Source organism: Podarcis cretensis, assembly GCF_951804945.1.
Source record: "Podarcis cretensis genome assembly, chromosome: 2".
In the NCBI taxonomy this organism is placed as follows: domain Eukaryota; kingdom Metazoa; phylum Chordata; class Lepidosauria; order Squamata; family Lacertidae; genus Podarcis; species Podarcis cretensis.
In genome coordinates, this window is record NC_137171.1 from 101,593,020 (window position 1) to 101,617,676 (window position 24,657).

Consider the following 24,657-nt stretch of genomic DNA (forward strand, 5'->3'; position numbering starts at 1 on the left):
GATAAAGGCAAAAGCTGGGTGAATAGAAATGGTTCCAAAGCGGTAGCTGAGAAGGGAAACCACAGAACCGCACTCGCACAATCACCTAAAAGTGCCCGAAGATTTTATGAGGGAACAGTTCAGCGGCCCCCGGAGGGGAAGAGGAGAGATAATCGTATTTCACCTGGAGTATGTTTGCCAGTGACTATTTGGTGTAGGACAGTGATGGCCAAACTTGGCCCTCCAGCTATTTTGGGACTACAATTCCCATCATCCCTGACCACTGGTCCTGCTAGCTAGGGATGATGGGAGTTGTAGTCCCAAAGCAGCTGGAGGGCCAAGTTTGGCTATCACTGGCGTAGGACTACTGCTACAACTTTTTGACATTAATATGATAGCCGGGACATGCTCTTTTGAGGTCACATAATGAATGTAAGCAGGTCTGGTTATGGTCATTGGGCAGACATGAACTTTACAGAAGTAATGTTTAAAACAAATGCAGGTGTATAGAAGAGAGAAGCTCCTAATAATTTCATCGGGACTTACGCAAGAGAGGTTTTGCAAGGGTTATGCCCAGTTGTTCCAGCTATTTATAGCATTATTCAATAGCAGTAATGCTGACAATAAGAAATAATGTCGCGCAGATGTCAATTATTACAACAGCCGTTGCAGCGCAGAGCTCTTGATTTGTTCTCCTCTCTCCGGCCTTATAAAAAGAAAATCAACTGTTTTATGTTACTAATGGAGTTACACTCTTTTTTAGACCCTCATTTGTATAATGACAAAAGTCTATTTGCTCGTGATTTCCAAAAAGGACCCTGGATTTATTACTAACAACAGATGATTTCTAATACTGCAGTGCTAGGCAAACGTCTGATTTGCATCCTGTTGCAAACCTAAAACAAAAACTATGCCTAATAACATGATTGTTCTGAAACTGTTTAGCATAATCACAAAATCCCGAAAGGTGCTTCAGTATTTCTTGGTGGCGGGCCTCATTAAAGTCTGTAAGCAAAAGAAGGAAATATCCAGTAAAGCAGCAATAAAATATTGAGGAACAGCATTCCCGGTTTAACACTAAAAGATGACTTCAAAACTATGGATCTGAGAGATTAACAGACCTTACTTTCCTTGCCCAGGATTCTAATTTCCCAGTGGATCCTCTAACCTCCTCTTCATATTTGCACTTCTCTTTTGCAGAGGAAATAGTAGGTTGCATTTTGTTCCCACTCCTCTCAGTCTTTCTTTTAAATATACTACTAGGGAGTTACAAACTTGGTGCCTCCAGGTTTGTGAGAATATTATATCAGAAGGGTATTATAGCAACTATTCCACAAACCCAGAATCTCAGGTTGGTGCTGTTCTAAACCAGAAAAGAGGAGCGGAGCAATGGCACAAAGCTAATGCCTCAAAAGCAAGAGCATTATTTTGATTTGTCATCTGCAAGGGCCGAGAGACAGCGTGGTTACTGGAATCCCCTTCATCTGGTGTGAACAGTATTCAGGAATCCCTGGCATGTGCAGGCAAGGGGCAGGATATGTAATGGACATGTACAGACAAATGCAATATTGTTTTGACACGACTTTCTCTGGTACCTTAAGCCAGTAGGGGCCAGGGGGACTGTGTGGTGGGGTATAAATAAATAAAAAGTACATACATAAAGGTTTGTTTCCCGCGCTACCCTGTGGAGCTTGGTATGATGCAGAGTTCCTCCCAAGATCAAAGGCAAGTTGTTGGGTCTTTCCTTTCACAGCTGTCCCCCATCTGTCCAGGGAAATCCCCAGAGGCCGAGCCATTTTATAATAGGACATCATAGATAGCTACACATGCATTTTGAGAATTATGTAATGTGGTGCCATTCAGCGTAAGTAAAATGGTCTGCTTAGAAGGGGATTTCATTGTGTATATGTGCTTTTTTTCAATTCAGCTCTGTGGTAAAGCATTAATTCTTCCTATTTTCTTGCAGTTCCAGATTATCAAGAGCAGGATATTTTTCTATGGAGGAAAGAGACTGGATTTGGATTTAGGATTCTTGGTGGAAATGAGCCTGGAGAACCTGTAAGTATTTTGACATTTTTAGGCTTGTTTTACCTTTTTTATCTCTTTACCCTGGAATTTTCAGAGCCACATTCGCCAGAATACGTGTCCAGTAATATTTCATCTGCATCCTTTCAGCCACTTGATTTTAAAAACAAGCAAAACCAGAACAGAGTGCTGAGCTATGTTCTGAATAGCTAAGGTTATGAAGAGTGTTGATCTTTGTTCACATAGAGGCCTATTTCTGCTATCAACTGGCTTAGACCCCCGAGCTGTTTTGCAGCAGCTACTGACCAGAACGTCAACAGATGTTAGCAACTTTGGGTTGCTTTGATTTAGGTCACACTCGAGCCAAGGCTTCTGATCTTATTACCAGCCCCCTGAGCTGAATAAATACAGTCTCATACAGCAGGACTCTCCAAGAAAATGAATGTCATGTTAAATAGAGGAGGAAAGGCACGATCATGGGTAAAGGAAGAGAAGTCTAGAGATTTGTGCTAGTAATGATCTGCTGAGCCTTTCCATGAATCTAGAATTCTAGAATTCGTTTCCCCGGGGCAAAGTCATACAATACATATATTCTTTGAAGAAGGGTGTTCATAGGGAAATATGAAAGCGACTTGTATCAAGTTGGGCCAATGTCCCATCTAGCCTAGTTAACAGCTGCTCTGGCTGGATAATTAATTTCAGTGGTTTTACTCCGCATTGGACTTAGTTGGCTACGGCCCAAAATTTGTAACTGTCATTACAGGTAATTTGTAAGATGCTTTGCATGCCTGTGGCTCTCTTAACTGTGTTGCACCATGGGAACAGTAGTTCATGGAAATGAAAACATTCAGAAGAGAAAAAACATACTTTTTGAGAATGATGGGATGATGGGCTATTTGCTGCCATGCCATGAAGACTGCAGCCTACACAGAAGCCTTCATAAGAGCCAGCATAGTGTAGTGGTTAAGAGCGGTGGACTTGTAATCTGGTGAACCGGGTTCGCTTCCCCACTCCTCCACATGCAGCTGCTGGGTGACTTTGGGCTGGTCACACTTCTTTGAAGTCTCTCAGCCTCACTCACCTCACAGAGTGTTTGTTGTGGGGGAGGAAGGGAAAGGAGATTGTTAGCCGCTTTGAGACTCCTTAAGGGGAGTGAAAGGCGGGATATCAAGTCCAAACTCTTCTTCTTCTTCTTCACATGGTCATCAACTTGTGTGCATGTGAAGAAGCCTCTAGGCTCCTCTGTCATAGTACCGGGAGTGGGGGCAGTGCAGAGATATGCCCCCTATATAAATAAAGTTAGGGCATACTTTTGCTAAGGGGATAATGACCCTGTTGGGAAGCTCTGAGAATATGTACTGCTTCCATGTTCAAAGTTTTGGAAAGTAAGGTAGTTGACCAAAGTATGGCACTGACTGACCCTTTGGGCCTTTTCTGCCATCCCTTCCACTTTGTTGCCTCACTGGTATCATCCATCTGGGTCTGGCCCTTTGGGCACATCTGACATGACCCAGATGTAGTCACATAACAGCCTGGATTACATTGGCCCACTTGGTTAGAAGATGTTTGGGTATAGACCAAGGGCAGGGAACCTCTACCTTGGTGGGCAAATGCAGCCCTCCAGGCCTCTCTATTTGCTGCTTGGGACTTTCCTCAGTCATACCCCAACTCCATGGACCCACAACTTCCCAGAGTATTTTTCCCAGCTGAAACGTGTCCTTAAACCTCTGGGTTGCCTGGGTGGAGAGATGTGAGCATTTGGGCGTGTCTAAGCAGCCTTTGACTTATGTATGGCTGGAATGTCCCCTATGCCCGTTCTACTGCCCCCTATTGCACTGGTGTGCACCCCCTGGTTACAGTTGCCCACAAGGGGATGCAGTCCTTGACCCCGATATAAGGTTCCCTGGCTGTGGACAGTCCTGATTTGCTGCTGTGGAATGAGATTTCACTTCTTCTGCAATTCTGACAGTTATTCTTCTCTCGCACATGCACATGCTTCTCGCAGATTTACATTGGTCACATTGTGCCACTGGGTGCTGCAGATGCCGATGGCCGCCTGCGATCTGGGGACGAATTGATCTGCGTGGATGGGACCCCTGTTGTCGGGAAATCTCACCAGCTTGTAGTTCAGCTTATGCAACAGGCCGCCAAGCAAGGCCATGTCAATCTGACTGTCAGGCGCAAAGTGGTTTACACAGGTAGGTTGCAATGTGACTCGCAGGGTGTGTTTTTTTGTTTTAACTCCTGTCTCTGGATGAAAGTGAACTACTTTCTAAAGATCAAAAGCTTCAGGTTCTAGCAAAAAAATAGCAATGCACGGTTCTGTTATTTATATTTTGCTTTTTAACCTCCGGGGGTTTTTTTCTGGGTTTTGTTTGAGGCTTTTCAAACACGGTATAAATATAGGCTGAAATGTTTTCAAGCTGAGAATTTGACTGCTGGTGATTAGAAGAGATATGTTGCCACTTTCCAAGGGTTTCCCCCCATTGGGTTTAGTTTCAATTTACCATTTTAAAGGATAATCTCTTATAGGATAAAAAATATTGTGAAACTGATAGGCCGGTAAAGTGGTAATCATTTTATAGTACTACCTGCAAGGGAGCACATTATTACCTAGCCATGTTATCCAAATCCTAATGTTGGATGCCGATGGTTCTGCCCTAAAAAAGGACCTTGCTGGTGCGGACTAAACTACATTTAGGCCATAATCATATACACACTCACCTGGATGTGTGTCCCATTGAGCTCAGTGGGTCTTATTCTGAGGAGATGAGCATGGGGTTGCACTATTTATCCAGCAATCTGTATCCAGCAGATGTTTTGGAGAAGCCTCCCTAGCATGAACAGCCACTCCCCGGTTGTTCCCAACAAGTGTCCTGCATATATGACTGTGTGCTAGTGCTAACCCAGAAGTATAGGAAGTGCTCCTGGTGTCGGCATGGCATAGCTCAATATCAAACATCAGGCCAATTGAATTGCATGATCTATGCTGGGCCCCCAATTGAAGTGTCAGTATGGACTTGGAATTGCCAGTGGGTGTGGATTTGGGAGGATGATTAAGATGGGCAGTGTATAAATATATTATTATTATTACTATTACTATTACTATTACTATTATTATTATTATTTCCCCAATGACATTCTCTTAGTTTTGCCTTTGGACCTATAGGAAACTATATTTTATCATATTCAGAGTCAGTGTTGATACATTTCCTCTTCATAAAAATAATAATGGAGGGATAGCCATGGAAATAAAGTTAAGGCAGAATACAAACCCCACTGCATGATTTTGTGCAGGAAAGATTCATTAGCAGGGACAAGCAGGCATCCAGTCTCATGCCTGCATATATTTCCCGCAAAATCTATTTGAAGGAAATTTGCCTTTTGATTTTTAACATACCTCTCACGAATTTCTGCGCAGTATGCCTCCATGGAGAAAAAAAACCTGGCATACAGTTTGGCTATAGTGTGCCTTTTCTTTCTGATGTGGACATGTTTAGTACTAGTGTGGTGGTTGCTTTTCTGTACATAATTATTTGAAGTGACTTTACAAAATAATAATAATAATCAAGGTAAAATACCATAAATAAAATGCGTGAAAACAAAACAGAAACAAGAAATTGGCATGAAAAGTCCCCAAGTAAAAGTGTGATAACCCAGTGTTAATCCACCATGAAATCCACCACCAGAAAAAACTAAATCCCCAGTTAAATATTTTCTTTCCCGAATAAATAGGTCTTCATGCTATCAGTGAGTGAAAGGAGTTGACAGAATGCCCCCCTCTCTCTCTAGACAAAGAGTATTTCATAAGGTGGGTCGTCACTTCTGAACAGACTGTGCTCCAAGCCCCAGCTGACAGAACAGCAGAAAGAAGGGGCATATTTCAAGGAAGCCTCAGATGACTTCAGGGATTGTTGGGGAGGAATACATGGAAGAAAACACTCCCTAAGATAGTCTTATACAGTGGTACCTCAGGTTGCGGATGGGATCCGTTCCAGAGATCCGGCCGAATCCCGAGGTTTTCGCAACCAGAGAGACCGCTTTGGGGCATGCACACGGGGCAAAAACCCGGAAATATACTTCTGGGTTTGCCACTTACGTAACCCAAAGTTTATGTAACCGGAGGAATACGTAAGCGCAGGTACAACTGTAGTATGTAGACCTTGATATTTCCCTCACATAATCAGAAATTCAGCAGCTCGTTCAGTTATCTCTTGGTGTTGAGAGATGATTGCTTTTTTCCAAAACAGTTCCGAAAGCAGAGAACGAGGTCCCCTCCCCAGCCTCATCTCACCACAGCAGCAACCAGCCTGCTTCTCTGACAGAGGAGAAGCGCACTCCGCAGGGGAGCCAGAACTCGCTCAACACCGTCAGTTCCGGCAGCGGCAGCACCAGCGGAATCGGCAGCGGAGGAGGCGGGGGCAGCGGTGTGGTCAGCACTGTGGTGCAGCCCTACGATGTGGAAATACGCCGCGGAGAGAATGAAGGCTTTGGCTTTGTCATCGTGTCTTCCGTTAGCCGGCCAGAAGCTGGAACGACGTTTGGTAAGTGCAGAACATGCTTAGAATTGCTTTGGCTCTTTAATCTGTTTCCTTGGTGGCTGGGGCTCTTTTACCTGCGCTCATAAGCGCCTCTACGTTTCTGAGGTACATAAACTAGCTCGGCACACCGTTGATTTGCACATCCCGTTGCATAGTGCAGGCTTCCTCAGCCTCTGCCCTCCAGATATTTTTGGCCTTCAACTCCCACGATCCCTAGCTAGCAGGACCAGTGGTCAGGGATGATGGGAATTGTAGTTTCAAAACATCTGGAGGGCCGAGGTTGAGAAAGCCTGGCATAGTGGGTCCCATTTTAATGGGGAGTTTTGTCTTGCATTGTCCTGTATCGAGGCAGCGGAATTCAGCAACTCTTTCACTATAAGCATTAATTACCTGGGTGAGGTCTTCTTCATTTCACCCATGGTGTTGTATCTCACGAGTAAAACTCAACTTATTTATGACCAACACTGAGGCAACACTGTGAAAAGAGCCTGAGTTGATGTGCCTCTGTACAGTGAGAATAATAATTACAGTTACCAAACAGTAATTGCAGTACATGAATGTACTCCCTATTCTATTTAATTAATATGTTTAATTGGAAAGTCAAGCTTTGGGAGTTGTTTCCCTCCAGGGTCTTGTTCAAAGCTGTATTAGAGGAGAGGGGCTGTTTTTGTTTTTTGGAAAGCAGACTGACATTTTGAACTCTTGAATAATGACAGTAGTAGAAGAGGTTGTCACTCACTGAACTCTTCTCCAGCGACAAAGCCTGTAGGCCTGAGTTTAACGCAAGTGCCCTCTCTGACAGATGGCTATCCCTGGGAACAAACGGTGCTTTATTCCATATATGTACTTGTGAATAACTTTGGGTTTTTTAAAAAAATAAAAAATGGCCCTTTCACATTTATAAACATAAAAAATATTTTGTTAAAATATTAATTTAACTGATCTTCGGGATGCACTCCCAAGTTCCCATTAAGTGAAACATGCAGACATTTAGTGGGGCCCGTGAAATCACTGAAGGTAATGCTAGACTTAAATTTTGTTTGTGATACTTTTACGGCCCCTTCTCAGTATCTCCGCTGTCTCTCGCATTATGGCCACCCTGTGAGTTTGGGAAATGCCATTTATTTCAAGCTCTGGCAGCCAATAGGCATTCCAGATAAGGAATGGCTCCTGCTGTTCCAGTGAGTCTCAGTTTAACATTTACCACTATAAGCACTCCATGCGGCCAACATCACATTTCAGAAGTGCTTCACCCACACACCAGCATATGTGTGTACATTGTATGTATTCTTGCAGTCTGGATCCCCTGTGGGTTTTGTGCTGGCATGTGCAGCCTGCCCTGCATGGTGCCCGTGCCTGGGGGTAAGGCATGTTTTGGAACATGATGCCAACAAGTGGGATGCTTGTGCCAACGTACTTTGTCTGTGGCCGTGTCTTACGTGTCTCTTCAACATTCAGCTGTGGACCGTAGATGTGACACACACACAGCAAGTCCTTTCCATTCAGGTTTTGTTTCTCCAGGCACCAGAGAAAGCATAATCTAAATTAACTCAAGCATCCATCAATGGTAATTAGCTGCCCCATAAATAAATGTGGCACGGGGATGGAACTGGAGGTTCTCGAAAGGAACCACCCAGACATAAAAAGAAATAGGAGAGCTTCTTTCTTCCACTGTTTTTACCTGAATCTAGATATTACAGCAGAGTCTATTCAAATCAATCTCAATGTTGGGTTAGGGAAGGGCTTCATTTCTTCCGTTATCCAACTCTAACTTGTCTAAACCTAAAACTTACTATGATAGACTTTAAAATATGGTGTGCTTCGTTGCATTGCTTACCCGGCAATGTTTTGTAATCCTGCCTGCAACATATAACATGCACTGCTGTTAATTATGACAACAGGGGTTCCTGAACCACCTGTGCTAAATAGTCCTTTGCAAATTCCGAGAGATAAGAGTTCTTCTGTCCCCAGAGGAGAGAAAAGATCATTTGGAATTGCATGGGATAGCCATTCAGTTTTGAAAGGGCCTCTCTGACCATCTGTGATGGCTATTAAGAAACCATCATTGCAGATGAGACGATGAAGCAAGTACAGTTACGGAACCAGTCAAGACACACCAAATTGGTAGTAACTCTGAGGTGCTGGGGGCTAACATAAGGAGACAGTCCTTCCTTGTGATGGTGTAGCACACGAGCACCCATTCCACATATATATGTATTTTATTTTTTACTCTAAAACTTAATTAACCGTTGTGAAATGTATTGGAGTGGTCTCTTAAATAAGAGTATTCCAAAGCCTCTGCTTGCCCAGATCAGCCAGAATAAGAATGATGAATGTGTTCATTTGTGAAAAGATAAATTTTCGTGGCTAGAAATATGAGCAATGTGGAAGCAAATTTATGTCTTGACTTGACTCCCCCCCTTCTGCTCCCCAGAAAACACTTCTCCCCTATATTTTGCATGAGATGCTTGCCCTTAGCTACAAAGTGTGTGACTCATTCCCATAGGGGTTCTTTGTATCGTTATTCCGATCTCACAGAAGTAGTCTGCTGAGATGGGCTGAGCTACTTCAAAATTGTATTCATTTAGTTGTCTGGGTGTGTTAAGGAATTAGCCAGTTAAAGTTACTCTCATGTGACAAAGCCAGGAGAGGGTGGTACTCACCAATGTAAATTATATAACGACCAATTATCATCAGTTATACTGTCTTCTGTTAGTGAGTAGACTTTTCCTCATGTTGCCATTTTAACTCATCCTTCATTGTGATCTGTTTGATAAAGCACAGCATAAACATGTGTTTCAAACTAGTAATAAAAATGCAGTGCAAGCATATCTTTGGATGAATGAATATTATTTCCAGCCACTTGGAAAAAATTACGTAGGTGTGATGGATAGGACCACATTCAGATTCAACTGCACCCACTTACTAAATGCTAGTCTCTAGATCTGCCTTGTGCAACTTTGCAGAAGTACACACGGATGTGGAAAGGAAGTGTTGTGAAAGCTAAGCAGTGTCAAGGCAGCAGATTTTGACTTTAAAGTTCTCCTCAAGAAGTCAGATCTGGGAATCTCAAATGGAGCTGGTATTCTGAAATCAAATTCCAACGGTAGATTGGAGGAAATAGAGGCAGGTGCCAGAATTGATCGCCAAACCAGAGATGAGAAGCAAGAACAGTAAAACACATTAGGTCTTGCTGAAAGATGAGTGTTGTCAAGATAGCCAGTGGCCCGGGCTGAATCAAAGCAAGGAAAAAAGCCAGAATCCTGCAGCCAGTTAAGTCCAGTTCTGGACCCCATTAAAGTATATATCCGTTAGATTAGTAGTCCATAAAGTGATCACCCTTGTACTGGAGATAAAGTGCTGTTGAATTAAAAAGAAAGAAAGAAAGAAAGAAAGAAAGAAAGAAAGAAAGAAAGAGAATGACCAAAAATATTGCTCAGCTCTCTCTGCTTCTTCCCCGCCCCACACTCTTCTACTTTTAAGTTATTATAGAACAATTATATCACAAAAATATTTGTGGGTGTTGTCCAGATGCAGCGCCAGCCTCGCATTGTGGAGTGAGTTGGGCTTACGCATTGGACTCTTAATCGATGTGATGGTTTTGCCTACTGTTAAATCGTTGCAAAAATTCTGAAGCCGCAACTCTGAAAGGTGCACTGTTTTTTGCAGTATTGTCAAAATATCACTGCGATTTAATGTGCATTGAATAGTTAAAATTTGAAAGCTATTCTTCTTCATCCTAACAATATAGTAAGAGGCACCAAATTTATTTCATTTTCTTGATTGGCTTGTATCCAAAACGTTTGGACAACTGGGCTTGCCTGCCGCCAGTGGAAATAAGTTGCTATATCTCCACTTGTGCTAACTCCAAAGTTTTGCTGGAACGTTGTATGTATTCTTTCTGGTATAAGATACTAGAAGGCATATTTCTAAAAAAGGTTTCTGTTAACTTTACACTGTATATCACATTTTAAGTACTTTTAACAAACCTCTTGTCACACATTGCTCCCATTTTAACAGATTTCAGTCTCCTGTTTGCTACAACTTTTGTTACCCCCTCATAACGCAACATGGTGCCAGTGAGTAGCATATTGAAAATAGGAGGCAGTCGCCCAAATCACACTTCAGCCATAGCCCCACTGGGAAACCTTGAGCTTTTCACTGTTTCTCCACCTTCAGTTAAAATGGAGGCACAATAGAGAGAGAAGAGGGGTGGAAATGCAACAGCATGACCTAATAGCATCGTGAGGATGAATGGAACAGTGGGAAAAATTGAGAAACTTTATTGTTTGTGGATTTCAGGGTAGGTCAGTTAATACTACCTTTGGAACATACCTTGATTTAGGCTGAATCATCCCCAGTGATTTTGTAAAGTTGTAAAGTTGAGAGTTTTAGCTGCACAGTATTTCCTGACAGCAGATCCCTTCTGCTTAAATTATAGTAAGTGGTTCTAGTAAAGCAGTGATGGCCAAACACGGCCCTCCAGCCCTACAACTCCCATCATCCCTAGCTAACAGGACCAGTGGTCAGGGATGATGGGAACTGTAGTCCCAAAACAGCTGGAGGACCAAGTTTGCCATCACTGGAGTAAAGGGAACAAGTAGCCAGTGTTCATATTCTGCTGCAACAAAGAAATAAGAATTCAGCTGTTTGTTAGAATTCACAATATGTGTTAGGTGGTGATAGGAAATAAAATACATTCATCCCAGATCACTTGCTCGTTTTCTCTTGCGCTCTCCAATACCAGGGGTGGGGAACTTGTAAGCCTCCAGATCTGATGGGACTTCCAGCTCCCATCAGCAACCAGTCCTTGTGGCCCGTTGACAGTGATGGTGGAATTGGAACCCAGCAACACCTGGTTAGGCCACAGTTCCCACACCTAATTCTAAGCACAAACACCTGGAAATGAGTTCTACGGAAGCCAGTGTAGCCGACCCTAAAACAAATAAATGCATTTAGTTTTTTGGCTTGCAATTGAGAGCTGTTATGGTCAAGTTTGGGGATTTCCCACCCACTTTTTTACCAAGTTCGCAAAAGGGGAAGAGTTATCAAATGGTTTGGAGGCGAGTGGCTTTGGAAAGCCGTGAGTGGAATTCGTCATAGCGCTAAGTCTCTCGTCCCTTTGACGCAGATTTCTGCTTTTGCAACAAAGTGCTCCTCCCCTCTCCTTTCCCCTGCATGCCCCTTAAATCTGTTTTAGGGGTTCCCCCCAACCCTCTGGAGCAGATTTGGGGAGGGTGCAGTGCGCACGCAGGAGAGGGGCTGGGGAAAGTCCCGTTGCACAAGTGGAAACCTTTGCACTGGTGGGAGGCTGTGGCTGAATGCCACCCCATATATTCCAGTCCTCCTGTCCCTTCTGTAGTGACTCTGCTCCTTGCCTCAGATAGTTCCCTCAGATAGGAGGGGAAAACAACACCCAATTCCCTTCTGCTTTTATCCATGCTGTGTTTATTTTATAGTGCTGATTGCTATGAGGTTTTTTTAAAAAAAATCAAACAAAACTTCCTTATTCCTTGGTAGACATAGAATGATTGTCTTTCAAAATGGAGAAAGAACAAAACATTGGCAGAAGCTTTAGCAGGCACTCACTGAGATGGCGATGATAAGATATTACAAGCTTAGGAAAACAATAGAGAGTTGCATTTCTGTACAGCAGCAAACCTTGAAGTTTGCAGCTAAAATCCTCTGTGATTTTATTTTGGGGACCACAGCCCATCTGAAGAAACTGTGCAATTCTCAACCATGTTAATGGGAGAGAATGTGTGTGTGTGTTTTGGGGGGGGGGGCAGGGAGTGGGGATTACTGAGCAAGATGTAGGAAATGCAGTTTTGTGAGGCTTACTTTGCACTCCCAGAGCCAATTGCCAATGTTTTGAGCACTGGCAGCAAAGCTATCCTTTAATAACTTTTGCTTGATGCATTAATTAATTAACCCTTAACCTTCTCTTTCCCTTTTCAACCCTTTTTCTCCTTTCCCCCTTCACCACGTTCCCAACGTATGTAAACGATTTGTTAAAAAAAAACAAAAAAAAATGCACACGCACACGAAATATATATATATATATCGCAATATCAATACAAAAGCGGGCAATGCATGTGTGGCCATGCCTCACAAAATAGGTCGAATTATTGAGGGGAGCCCAGCAGACCGCTGTGGGAAGCTGAAAGTGGGGGACCGGATACTGGCCGTTAACGGATGCTCCATCACCAACAAATCACATTCGGACATCGTCAACCTAATTAAAGAAGCGGGAAATATGGTTACTCTGCGCATTATCCCAGGGGATGGTAAAGTATAAATTATCTTAATTTTTCTCTACCCACCCTCTCCACTTCCCATCATAGTTGGTCATTGCTTTTTATGGGCTTTTGAGTTGCTTTGAGCTACACTGACTTAGGAGATTGTGGTCCAAGCAATTCTAAAGCCCTAGGCATATTCTGAGAGGAACCTGTGCTGTACTGTTCTTTATTTATTTTCCTTCTATAGAAATGCTACAATGGGCAGGTGGGTTTTTTTAGGGGGGGAGGAGTAGACTTTGTTCCCACAACATTGTGTCTTGTTGTGTGTGGGAGTTGAGTAGTGTATGGGGATTTTCTAGTTGAATAGAAGGGCACTTTACAGTTCTAATTCCTAGCTGGGACATACTTTTCCCTCACACTCATTGTCCATTTCTTTCTCCCCCATTGGGGAGGGCTTCCCAAACTTGGGTCTGCAGCTACTTTTGGACTACAACTCCCATCATCCCTAGCTGGCAGGAACAGTGGTCGGGGAATGATGGGAACTGTAATCCAAAAACAGCTGGTGACCCAAGTTTGGGAAGCCCTGGTGTAGAGGATCTACAAGACATCTCAGTGCTTTCACAGTGCCAGTGATGTGCGTTTTGGCACTAAGCGATCAGATGCGTTCCAAATAGCCACTCCAAAAGCATGCTCAGTGCCAAATGCCTGTGCATGGTTGGAGATGTGAACCACTGAGGATCTTCCTGCCATCTCAGCAAGGCCATTTAAGCATTAGAAATATTTTTGGGTGATTATCAGAAATCAGGGGCATTTGAAACTTGTGGAGCATGTTTTAGATGTATCTCCTAAAGAATAGCTCCAACCATTTGGATGTGTTAACTTGTGGTGATAACTCTAAAGCATTTTGCCAACCCATAGAAGCTGGTACGGCATTACATGCCCTGGAAATCTCAACTTTACTTTAAAAAAACCAAAACCCTCCTTAGTCCTCATGGTTGCTTGATAGTTCAACTGAAGGCAAAAAGGTACATATAGGGAGTACATGGAGCAGGACCAGCTCAGACATGAGAGAAGAAGCTTATATTTTTGATCCGGTGCAATTTGGTCCTTTGCAGTTTGGTGAACCTTCATTCATGACCACTGTTTCCTTTCCATCTACTTGCCTACTGACTACAATCCATATACTCAAGTCTCACCATTTCTCCTCCTTACTTCTTTTATTCTTTGTTAACTTGACTCTAAGAAGCAGAATAAGTAAATTCTGAAGCAGTGCTTGGATTGTTACAGGGGTGTGACATCTTTGTGCTGGAAGCACAACACTGGATTGACTTTGAGACTAAAATCCATTAGGAATGTGGTTGGAATAAACTCTACTCTTTCTACAACATACTCAGAATCATCTGGTAAAGCACTAGATGTGATTCTTGTGGTCCCTTACTCCACTGAGAAGCCATGAATCACACACACTCTTTCTGGAGAATCACTGATACCCCTTTCCCTTCTGTTTGCAGTCTTAAAATACCATCACTAAATCTAATGTACATCCTGCATGTTTTGAATCTGCTTTTGTCTTAAGGGATGGCTGTGCATGCAATGCGAGGGTAGCTGGCTCTCATTCTCTGCCTTTTGCTATGTGTAATCCGGAAGTTTTATGTGTTGCAAAGGAAGGTTAGGAAGCAAAAGGGATAAGCGCCTGTTGAAAAGAAGCTTTGTTTCTTCTCTTTAGATCACTCTAAAAGCTTTTCCGTAGTCACGAGAGTGCTTGCTTTTTAGCTTCAGAAGATAGATCCAGATTGAGGATTTGTAGTCTTACGGACAGAGCACAGGACAGAAAGTTGCATTGTCATGAGTTAGTAGGGTAGGATATTTATTCAGCAAGTTACTTCATCATATCTTAAGATACTGTTTCATTAGATGCATTCTTATTTTGGAGAGTGCTTACATATTCCAGATTCTCAGAGGCCCATAAAAGTTAGCGTATGCCATTTATTTCAGAATAGATGCTACAGAGAAAAGTACCATAATTCGGGTGTCCTTTGATCTCAACGGGATGGTGTTGGTGGGAAGGAGAATTTGTCTGGTCACCTTTCTCCAACTCTGCTTTTAAGTGCTGCAGAGTGATTAAACTGACACACTTCTACTTTTGTTGTAAACTGCCCATGGAATTCTAAGAAAGAAAGAAAGAAAGAAAGAAAGAAAGAAAGAAAGGAAGGAAGGAAGGAAGGAAGGAAGGAAGGAAAAGATTCTGTTATATGACTTCTTTATAAGCTTCAAAATCCATCTATATCCCTAAGAAACATATTTAGACCCATGAATACAATTATCCCTGTCATGGATTCCAAGAAAAGATAACATGGAGGAACTTGAAAGTAGCGCTGTACCATATATTCTTAAATGTATGGCATCATATTTGGGGGGTGAAGCAAGGGCCTTTTAGAGTTCTTCCATGTTTTCTCTGAAATGACTTTGTTACTATTAGCTTTGTCTATGTGATGGGAGTCATCAAACAGACATGACACCCCTGTTTTCAAAAGCCCCCATGAACAATTGCTGAAAGGGCAGTATTATCACAGACTCGAAATATCGGATTGCTTCCAAGATTTGAACTTTATAAGTTTGATAGGTAATAATAATAATAATAATAATAATAATAATAATAATAATTTATTATTTATATCCCACCCATCTGGCTGGGTTTCCCCAGCCACTCTGGGCAGCTTCCAACAAAACACTAAAATACAGTAACCTATTAAACATTAAAAGCTTCCCTAAACAGGGCTGCCTTCAGATAACTTCTAAAAGTTTGGTAGTTATTTTTCTCTTTGACATCTGATGGGAGGCCATTCCACAGGGTGGGTGCCACTACCGAGAAGGTAGGGTATAAACATTTCAAATAAATTATATCTCCATAAACATTGGATTTATTTACTTTGCTTCATTTATGCACCACCCATATACACAACTCTGTCCTCACGAGTGATTTGCAAACTTATTAAGAAGCCCAAAATACAATCCCAAAATGGTAAAACAATAAAACAAATTATTAGCAATGAAGCAAGGAGGAAAGAACTTAAGAAATTACCTTTTTTTTTTCCTTGCTGGAATAGGCACAAATGTCCACTTGTGCTTTGGTGTAATGGTACAAAATGTAATTTAGAAGCATACATTGTTTATTTGTTACATTTTTACCCTGTTGTTTCTTCCAAAGGGAGTCCACCCCTTATGTCAGAACTGCTGGCACCTGCCCTATTAATATCCTTACAAGCTGTAGAGACCTTGATTAATCAGAGATTTGACAGTTTGTATCTTAGACTTCTGAAGAAATCAGGGGGGAAATTAACCTCTGTATTTCAAATGATTTTATTACGCTATGCCAGAAGTCAATAAGTTGTCTCAAAGATTGAGTGATGTGATTTTTACCATATAGATTCAGTTCTTTAAACAATTCAGCAGACTTAGGGTTGCATCCAACTAAGATCTTAGAGTACACCCCTTTAAATTAAAGACCACAATTTGGTTGTGCCTGTTAACTTCAGAGGATCTACTCTGGAGTAGGACTGTTGCTGGATACAACCCTTACTATTTTCTGAGACTATTCAGCAAATGTACCATTTTACTATGCATTAACAAAATAGTCAGAGCTGCCAGTCTGGAGTTTTGCCAGTCAGACCTGCATTGTAGCAAATATACATGTTCAATATACTTTCTGTTTTCAAGTCTGAAAACAGTAGAGAAAACAAGGATTTGTTTTCATTTGAGGCAAATATTATCCTTATTCTGAAATATTCATAAAATTTTTAAGAGACTTGGACTCGCTACATTTTGAAATTGATTGTATATCAGGGGGCTGCTAAGATGCTCTCTTAAACTGGTTCATATCCAACTAAGTTAAACTCAGAGTAGACCCACTGGAATTAAAGGGCCAAAGTTAGTCATGCCCATTATTTCAACAAACCATCTCTGAATAGAACTAAAACTGGAGACAGTCCCTTGTGTGTGCACCCAAACCAGTTCAGTTGTTGAGGGCCTGAATTGCTTGGATTTTGTAGGGCAACAGCCACCAAATGACTTCTACCATGGGTGTGGCCTAACATAAAATGGCTGCTGGCTCCCAAACAACCGGAAAAAGAATTGTTCATCGCTAACATATAAAAAATACCTGCAAGTTTACTAAGGGCTGGTTGAGTCAATCATATAATTCACTTGATTTCTTTAGCTGATGACTGGCAGCTAGTGAATAGACTCATTAAAAATCAGTGTGCTTGAGGTACCATAAGATTCTGCATTTCTGATTTTCTCATCTATTCCTGCATGCCAGTGATGTTGCAGTCATGAAGTGAAGAATGATCCTGGCATTTCAGATCATGTACTCCGTAACCAGCTGCTTGACGTAGTCTGCCAGCCTCTGTAAAAACTGGCTGAACCTCTTCCTCTTTCAAAGGCCCCTCTCTTCTCTCTTGCATGCTACCATTGCAATGAGGTCTTAGTTCTCCTTCCTGGTGTCTTAGTGCTCCTTCCTGTTTCTCAAGTTCTCCTCCTAGCTCAGTGCTGTTATGGGAAAGAAAATCCTTCCCCCAAAGACCAGTGGAAGAACAGGCAGGCATGTCTCTATATGTGTATTTGTGTGGCTGCATGTCTGTATGAGCACTCACACGTGCCAAGACATTGGCCATGCCCTTGAAGGGTTGGCCAACAGCACCCCTGCTTTAGAACTGAAGAACAAAACACATTTTCTCATTCTTTACTATCATTGTTCATGGCATCCCTTGCCTTAATCAGTTTGGCTACAGTCACCTGTGTGATTTTATCAAAGACACCATAATAATACACCAGACAAGATGATGTCAAGGACAAAATCACATAGGTCACCAAAGCCAATTGGAATAAGTGATTGTGGACTGTTATTTTTTATAGTTTATTTATTTGAATACACACTTCCCTAAAATATACCATAAGGGAGCAAGGACAGGGAGGGCAAAGAAAAAAAGAAGGGCAGTGATGTTGAGAAAAGGCTGCCAAACAATATCGAAACTGTGTGAGTGTTCAGCAAATTATTTTTTCAACAACTTGGCTGTGTGCATGTGAATGCTGCTTTTGAAAGTGAATGTTGAAATTAGGGAGCGTTTGTCTCGACCCTTCATAGAATCAGCTTTTTTTGTTTTTGAAAAACAGCTCTTAAACATTATGAAGTGTAACAAATCCCTTTTACCAGCTGTATCATCAAGTCAACAGAAAGCTAAACATGCTGATATTGCTCAGTGTTTCTGTTTAAATCGGGAGTCAAATGGTGAGAGTGAGTCAAAAAGTGACAAAGAAATGTCTTTGGATATGCCAGAATGACAGCCTCTCCACCCCACTCGTGTGCTTGCAACCATGAGGTCTAAAACGTCTTGTGAGACAAATCGAATATTAAAGATATTAGGATCACAAAGCATAAAGATCACAGGATCACAAAGCATAAAAAGCCCTAAACAACAAGGATAAAAACCTAGACATACAACTAAAATTGATGTTGTATGCAATTATGTGTTCACTGCCATGATGGAAGAAGGGGAAATTCCACTATTATTTTCATACATACACTAGTCCACTCCCACCTTACTAATATATTAAAGCTTCGTAGGCAATCTGTTAACCAGTGTGGTGTTAAATAAATACTCAGTGGGCAACCACTTATATAATTCACTGTCTGTTACTGGATTATGTGAGCCGGTACAAATCTTTGTTGGGCAGCGTGTTGTTTAAAAATGTATTTGATGACTTTGGGTTACTTTGGCCAAGGGAAAGCTGTGTGTGAATCATTATCACGAAAATAGCCTGCCTTACAAAGGGCATTGCTTTATTTTGCAGAATCCTCCAATGCAACCTTATTGACCAATGCAGAAAAAATTGCTACAATTACAACCACACATACTCCTCAACAAATGCCGCAGGAGACCAGGTCAGCCTAATGTTCATTTCTGAAAGTGTGTTGATCTTCTCTTTCCCCTTTTACTTCCCATGCATCTTCCTAACCATAACACTGATGCTGTTCTCTCTCCCTCTCTACTCCCCACCTCCGCATTCCTTATCAATTTGAACAGGAACAACACAAAACCAAAGCAAGAGTCCCAATTCGATTTCAAACCACCCACAGCCTCACAGGTAAGGTGTCCTTATCCAAATTGTGTCATTTATGCTGTCCCTTGCATGCCTGCAGGAAATCTGTATTGCTGAGGCCCTACTTCAGGACTGGGGAACCAATGGCCTTCTAGAAGTTGTTTGACTCCCACTCCCATCACAGCTAGAGGGTTAGAGAGAGTTGTACAGCAGCAACATCCAAAAGGCCACACTGCTTCCTCATCTGTGCCCTACGCCCTTCCTCCATCTAGTTTGTCTGAAAAATATAAATCACTAATTAATGTACTCAAGTGCACTAATGGTGCCCCAACCATATTTGTAGTAGAGATGTGTTTGTAGCAGACAAAGCTTACACATGACTGATGAGAAAGGTGGTGAATATTCTGTGATGATACTATTCATGGTGTGTTTGCAAGATTGCTTCAGTTTCACCATGGTGGTAAGTTGTGTTCCAGGCCTACATTTAGAAGGTAAAAACTCAGCGTCGTAAAAGATCCCTAGAAGTAGCTCCCCGGTCATCGCTTCCATAGGTGGTTTTGTGCCTGTTTCATTGACTATTATGGTCTCACATATCTGTTATATCTTCTGCTGACAATTGCTATAGAAACTGCTGCAATTCTTCCCTGTTGAGTGCTAGTTTACAATATGGAAAGGATAAAGGAGGAAGACATTTTTGTATCTTTCTTAGCTATGTATTCCTCAATATATAAAACAATAATAATTAGAAAACAGGATATATGATGTACCCGCAGTATGCCTAAGGATCACATAGGAGACTTCCTAGCAATTATAAGTACAGTGGTACCTTGATTTACGAACTTAATCCATTCCGGAAGTCCATTCTTAAACCAAGGCGTGCTTTCCCATAGCAGCGGGAGACTCAATTTACAAATGGAACACACTCAACATGTTCTGTTTCTAAGGCAAAGTTCACAAACCAAAACACCCACTTCCGGGTTTGCAGCATTCTTAATCCGAGTTGTTCATAAACTAAGCTGTTCTTAAACCAAGGTACCACTGTAATGACTATGTAGTTAACTTCAATTCTGTATACAGAATGAGATTAAGAAAGAAAGGTCACTGTCATTTGCTCTTAATTTGGGATCCTAAATTGGGTCTTTAAGAGCAGATAGATTTCTTCTGAAAACAAGCCTGATTTGATGCACTTTTCGTATTAACTTAAAAATAATGATAATTGTAATCTCTTTCAAATTGGTCTCAAACTGCTTCTTATTACTTCCCTTCTAGTCGGACCAGGATTTTTACACAGTTGAGCTTGAAAGAGGAGCCAAAGGGTTTGGCTTTAGCCTACGAGGGGGCCGAGAATATAACATGGATCTCTATGTGCTGCGGTTAGCGGAGGACGGTCCTGCTGAAAGATGCGGGAAAATGAGGGTATGTCTGTAAAAAGAAAACATTTTCCATGAGCTCCCCTTTTCACTAGATCTAAGAAAAGTCTGTTGAGAACCAGAATCTCTGCCCCCAGCTCCCTGCTTCTTCTCTTGCTCTGTTTGAGGGAGCCGTGGGCATGGGGAAAGAGGATGGTCTCTGGGTACAGCGATTTTTAGGGCCCTGAGATAAGCTTCCTGTATTGCCCGTTATAGAATGGACAATGCAGGAATGCTGCGTCATACAATTCTCTGCAAAACTATCATATGTTTGAGCAGTACTAGTATGTACAGTGAAAGCAGTGCTTTTGGTTTCTGTCCCCTCAACTTTCTGGGGCAGATTTGGGGAGGGTGCAGGGCGCATGTGGGAGGAAAAGAAGGGAAGAGTTCAGTTGTGCAAGCAGTTGTATTCAGTTGTGCTAAGGAAATAAACAATTATCTGACCTTTAGAAGACGGCCCTGTATAGGGAAGTCTTTAATGTTTTACCGTGTTGGGTGTTTTGATTTGTTGGAAGCTGCCCAGAGTGGCTGGGGCAACACAATCAGCTGGGTGACATAGAAATAAATCATCATCATCATCATTATAAATAATTGTGCTAACAGAACAAGGGCATTGGACATTGCCCAAATTCATGTTCTTCCAGCATTTTTCTTTAATCATGGATTATTTTGTTATGGCAGATCGGTGATGAAATCCTGGAGATCAATGGAGAAACCACAAAAAACATGAAGCACGCCCGAGCCATAGAACTAATTAAAAATGGTGGCCGCAAAGTTCGCCTGTTTCTCAAACGTGGAGATGGCTCTGTACCAGAATATGGTGGGTCAAACTATGAAAACATTCCTTTTCTTCCTCCTGGCATCACACCATGAATGATATGTCTCAAGATCTGAAGCGGGGATTCTTTTCTGTCCCCCACCCCTCTCTCTTTCTCTTTTTTTTCCACCAGTGTCTTACCAACCTTGGCAACAAGTGGCTTAATTGCCTTACTTGTGCTGAATTTTCTCTACACATTTTCATCCTTTGCTTGCTACTATGGACTTTTGTGGGGGCACAGTGTGCAGGCAAGATCATCTTCAAAGCAGTATTTTTTTGGTGATCAGAGAGGGCAAAAAAAAAAAACCCCAGAGAGACAAAAACAAAAACCCTACTATCCTGTCCGACCAAACAAGGAATGTTTATTGAACTGTGCCAAACTCTTTCTCAGCGGATGAATTGTTTCTCTCGTCTTCTGATCAATGCAGAAATGGGAATCCTGTATTATACTTCTGAAGCTGTAGCCTTTGTTTGGCTTTTGTCCTTGGCTGTTGTCTGTAACCGTAGGCATGAATTCCAAGATGGTGTCTGGGCTTCTACTGTCCCCTTATATTTATGTAAATATTTATAAATTTATTTTTTAAAAGTATGCAATACAATATATATATATATATATATAAATATAAATATACACACACACTTGGACCCCTCTCCTGCCACCTTCTTTAATGTTTGTTCGTTCACAACTGTGTAAGCTATGAACAAATTCAATTTGCCATTCTCAGTGTTTTGTCATGTCCGGTGAGATCACATAAAATTTTCTTGCCAAGGGTTTAAAAACAAATAAATAAGGTCAATGTTAAATGACCCTCTTTTCCCACCACTGTATTTGAGTTCCCTAGGTAGAGGTTTTGGGTGGCTTAATATTGTATATAATGTTACGCTGTCTTATTTATTTGAGATAATTATTTGAAGGTATGCCCTGGATTGTGGGGTTTTCCCCAGCTATATAACAGGTTTCCAACCAGTTATGAGTTATAAGCACATAAATGAACAGAGATGTCCTTTATGCTTCCCCATATTTGGGCTAATAATATATCAATAAATTATATTCCTTCTATCCCAGTGTGGGAAATTACAATGGTCCCAACCAGTCTCCCTTTATTGTCCTTTTTTTTCCTCCACAAACTGAATGGAGGGGTTGGTTGGTTAGCACAAGGCCACATGTGGATGGGAGCATTCCACATTTAAAGGGTCACAAGCTGGGCTTTTTAGAGTAAATTTGCACCAAGTTGAACTGATCTTATGAATGGTTGAGCGTGTGTCCAGGTGTCAATCCAGCTTGTCCTGAAAAGTTGAACTTGAGGTGTGAGGAGTTACAATCTAGGCCACCCCTCGTCAGCCTTGTTCCGTCCCAGACATAGACTAGAACTTCCTTCATCCCTGATGGTTGGCCTGGAAGACACATGGAGGGCACCAGGAAGGCTGGTCTAGGCCCGTAGATCTAGGCCCAAAATGTTTATAAGGCCAGGTCTAGAAACACAATCACCTCAAAAAGTCAAGCTAACATGTTGGCGTTAAAGGTAAAGGTAAAGGTACCCCTGCCCGTACGGGCCAGTCTTGACAGACTCTGGGGTTGTGCGCCCATCTCACTTAAGAGGCCAGGGGCCAGCGCTGTCCGGAGACACTTCCGGGTCACGTGGCCAGCGTGACATCGCTGCTCTGGCCAGAGCCAGAGCCGCACACGGAAATGCCGTTTACCTTCCCGCTGGTAAGCGGTCCCTATTTATCTACTTGCACCCTGAGGTGCTTTCGAACTGCTAGGTTGGCAGGCGCTGGGACCGAGCAGCAGGAGCGCACCCCGCCGCAGGGATTCGAACCGCCGACCTTTCGATCGGCAAGTCCTAGGCGCTGAGGCTTTAACCCACAGCGCCACCTGCGTCCCTTTTAACATGTTGGCGTTAACATGGTTTAAAAAACAACAACTTGTGAGATTCTTCCCTAAAGGCAACACATAAATGAGTTCTTTCCACTGTTCTGTCAAAGGCAACCAGGTGCTGCTTTGGCGTGAAGTAGCAATGCCGCAAGTGCTGGGATGGGATTTTTTTCCTTACACACAGAGAGAGAATGTCAGAGGAAGCTGTAAGGCTGCTTGCGGACACACTGGAGTGCTTTTCCCCAAGCTGGGCTGGTGTTGATATCTCCACTAAACACCCCACACTCCAGTTGCTAATTATTTGTTGTAAAAAGGAACAGTGCGAATGTATCAAACATAGGTTCATCGTCTATTTTTATTTATGACACACTCAAGACCGTGCACTCAATTGCCCGCAAAATTACACTTTGCCCGAATAGCCTGGCCGATTCCACTCTATAAATTTAAATCCATTTGTAGTACTTAATGAATCGAAGCTCTTTTGTGTTTGCAATTCTCTTGTACAAACCACTCTGTTAGCCATCTTTCAGCAGGACTAAAGTTGTGTAATGTTCTTTCTTACTCTGTCTTTTCCTATGCTCTTTTGGCTGTAAAATCATATGTTAAGCATCGTAAATATATCCTGGGTTGTTGTTTTTTCCTTGGGGGCAAAAAATATTGCTTCACATCTTCAAGAAAGTCTGTTGCACCGAGGATGAAAAATCCTAACACCAGGGCATGGGGTGGGGCAGCTTCTTTTATTTTCTTTGTCTTTTGGCTGCACGTAACAAATGTTAATCACGTAACCAATTCCATTTCTGAGCAAGGGGCTTTGCTGCTGCTGCTGCTGCTGCTATGTGCTTGTAACATTTGGGGAGCTTAAGGCATCTACAGTTCGCTGCAGTCACTAACAAGTTGCTTCGAAAAAATAATATGTTAGGTTCCGATATTTTTCTGACTTGATTGGAACGTGCTTCTCTAACGAGGCTGTATATTTTTGTAATGAGTTTTGTACTTATTTTTAACGTTGTGATCTTTCGTGGGCTTCTTTTTGTCGTTGAATGTTAACTGGTTTTCCTCTAACATTCTGTCTCACTATCCAATTATGTCTCTTTCTCCTCCGTCTTTCTCTCTCCTTTCCTCTTTTCCTCTCTCTCCCTCTCTCTCTCTCAGAATGGATGCTTTAGTTGTCTGGGTTACCTAATCACCTTTTTAAAATGTTTAATTATAATATGTCGCTTTAACAACTGCTATCTCTGCAGCCTTATATCTGGGTGATCCGGACTTGGAAAAAAAAATAAACTTTTCTTTATTCTAAGATAAAACAAATGAAGATTTTTTTTTTCTTTCCTCTTTATTATAGGGTATCTAAACATTCTACTTTTCTCTTTCTCTTTCTCCTACTTTTCTTGGTGCCGGGCTCTTCCTTCCTCAGCGATGATACCTCCTAATATCGCTGCATGTATGAGAAATGACAAGCTCGGGGAGTCTTGCTTCTACCTTATGGGCCATAATCAAACTACGGTTTGTAGCTAAAATCAATACTAGGTGTTTCTGTGCTGTGGCCTAATTCTCTCACATTGCTTTCCGCTTTGCTATACTTCTGTATATACGGCAATTCATTCTGAGCAACCTGCAGTTCCTTGAATTACTGTAAGTACACTCAGCAACACGGTCTCCTACTGTGGACCAC

The 24,657-nt window shown here is 42.0% G+C and overlaps 1 protein-coding gene across 13 annotated transcripts in view; it reads left to right on the forward strand.

Moving 5' to 3' along the window:
* Positions 1-24,657, forward strand: part of MAGI1 (membrane associated guanylate kinase, WW and PDZ domain containing 1) — a 489,041-nt gene that overhangs the window by 459,920 nt on the left and 4,464 nt on the right. For 9 of the 13 annotated variants that reach the window (XM_079957818.1, XM_079957819.1, XM_079957813.1 and 6 more), the window contains 8 exons: positions 1,946-2,037; positions 4,010-4,202; positions 6,255-6,548; positions 12,629-12,832; positions 18,635-18,725; positions 18,868-18,928; positions 20,153-20,299; positions 20,974-21,112. In XM_079957818.1, coding sequence (XP_079813944.1) covers positions 1,946-2,037; positions 4,010-4,202; positions 6,255-6,548; positions 12,629-12,832; positions 18,635-18,725; positions 18,868-18,928; positions 20,153-20,299; positions 20,974-21,112 — 1,221 coding nt within the window. Of the gene's footprint in view, positions 1-1,945; positions 2,038-4,009; positions 4,203-6,254; positions 6,549-12,628; positions 12,833-18,634; positions 18,726-18,867; positions 18,929-20,152; positions 20,300-20,973; positions 21,113-24,399; positions 24,489-24,657 lie in introns of all 13 variants that reach the window. The other 4 variants (XM_079957816.1, XM_079957817.1, XM_079957821.1 and 1 more) reach the window with 3 other exon arrangements.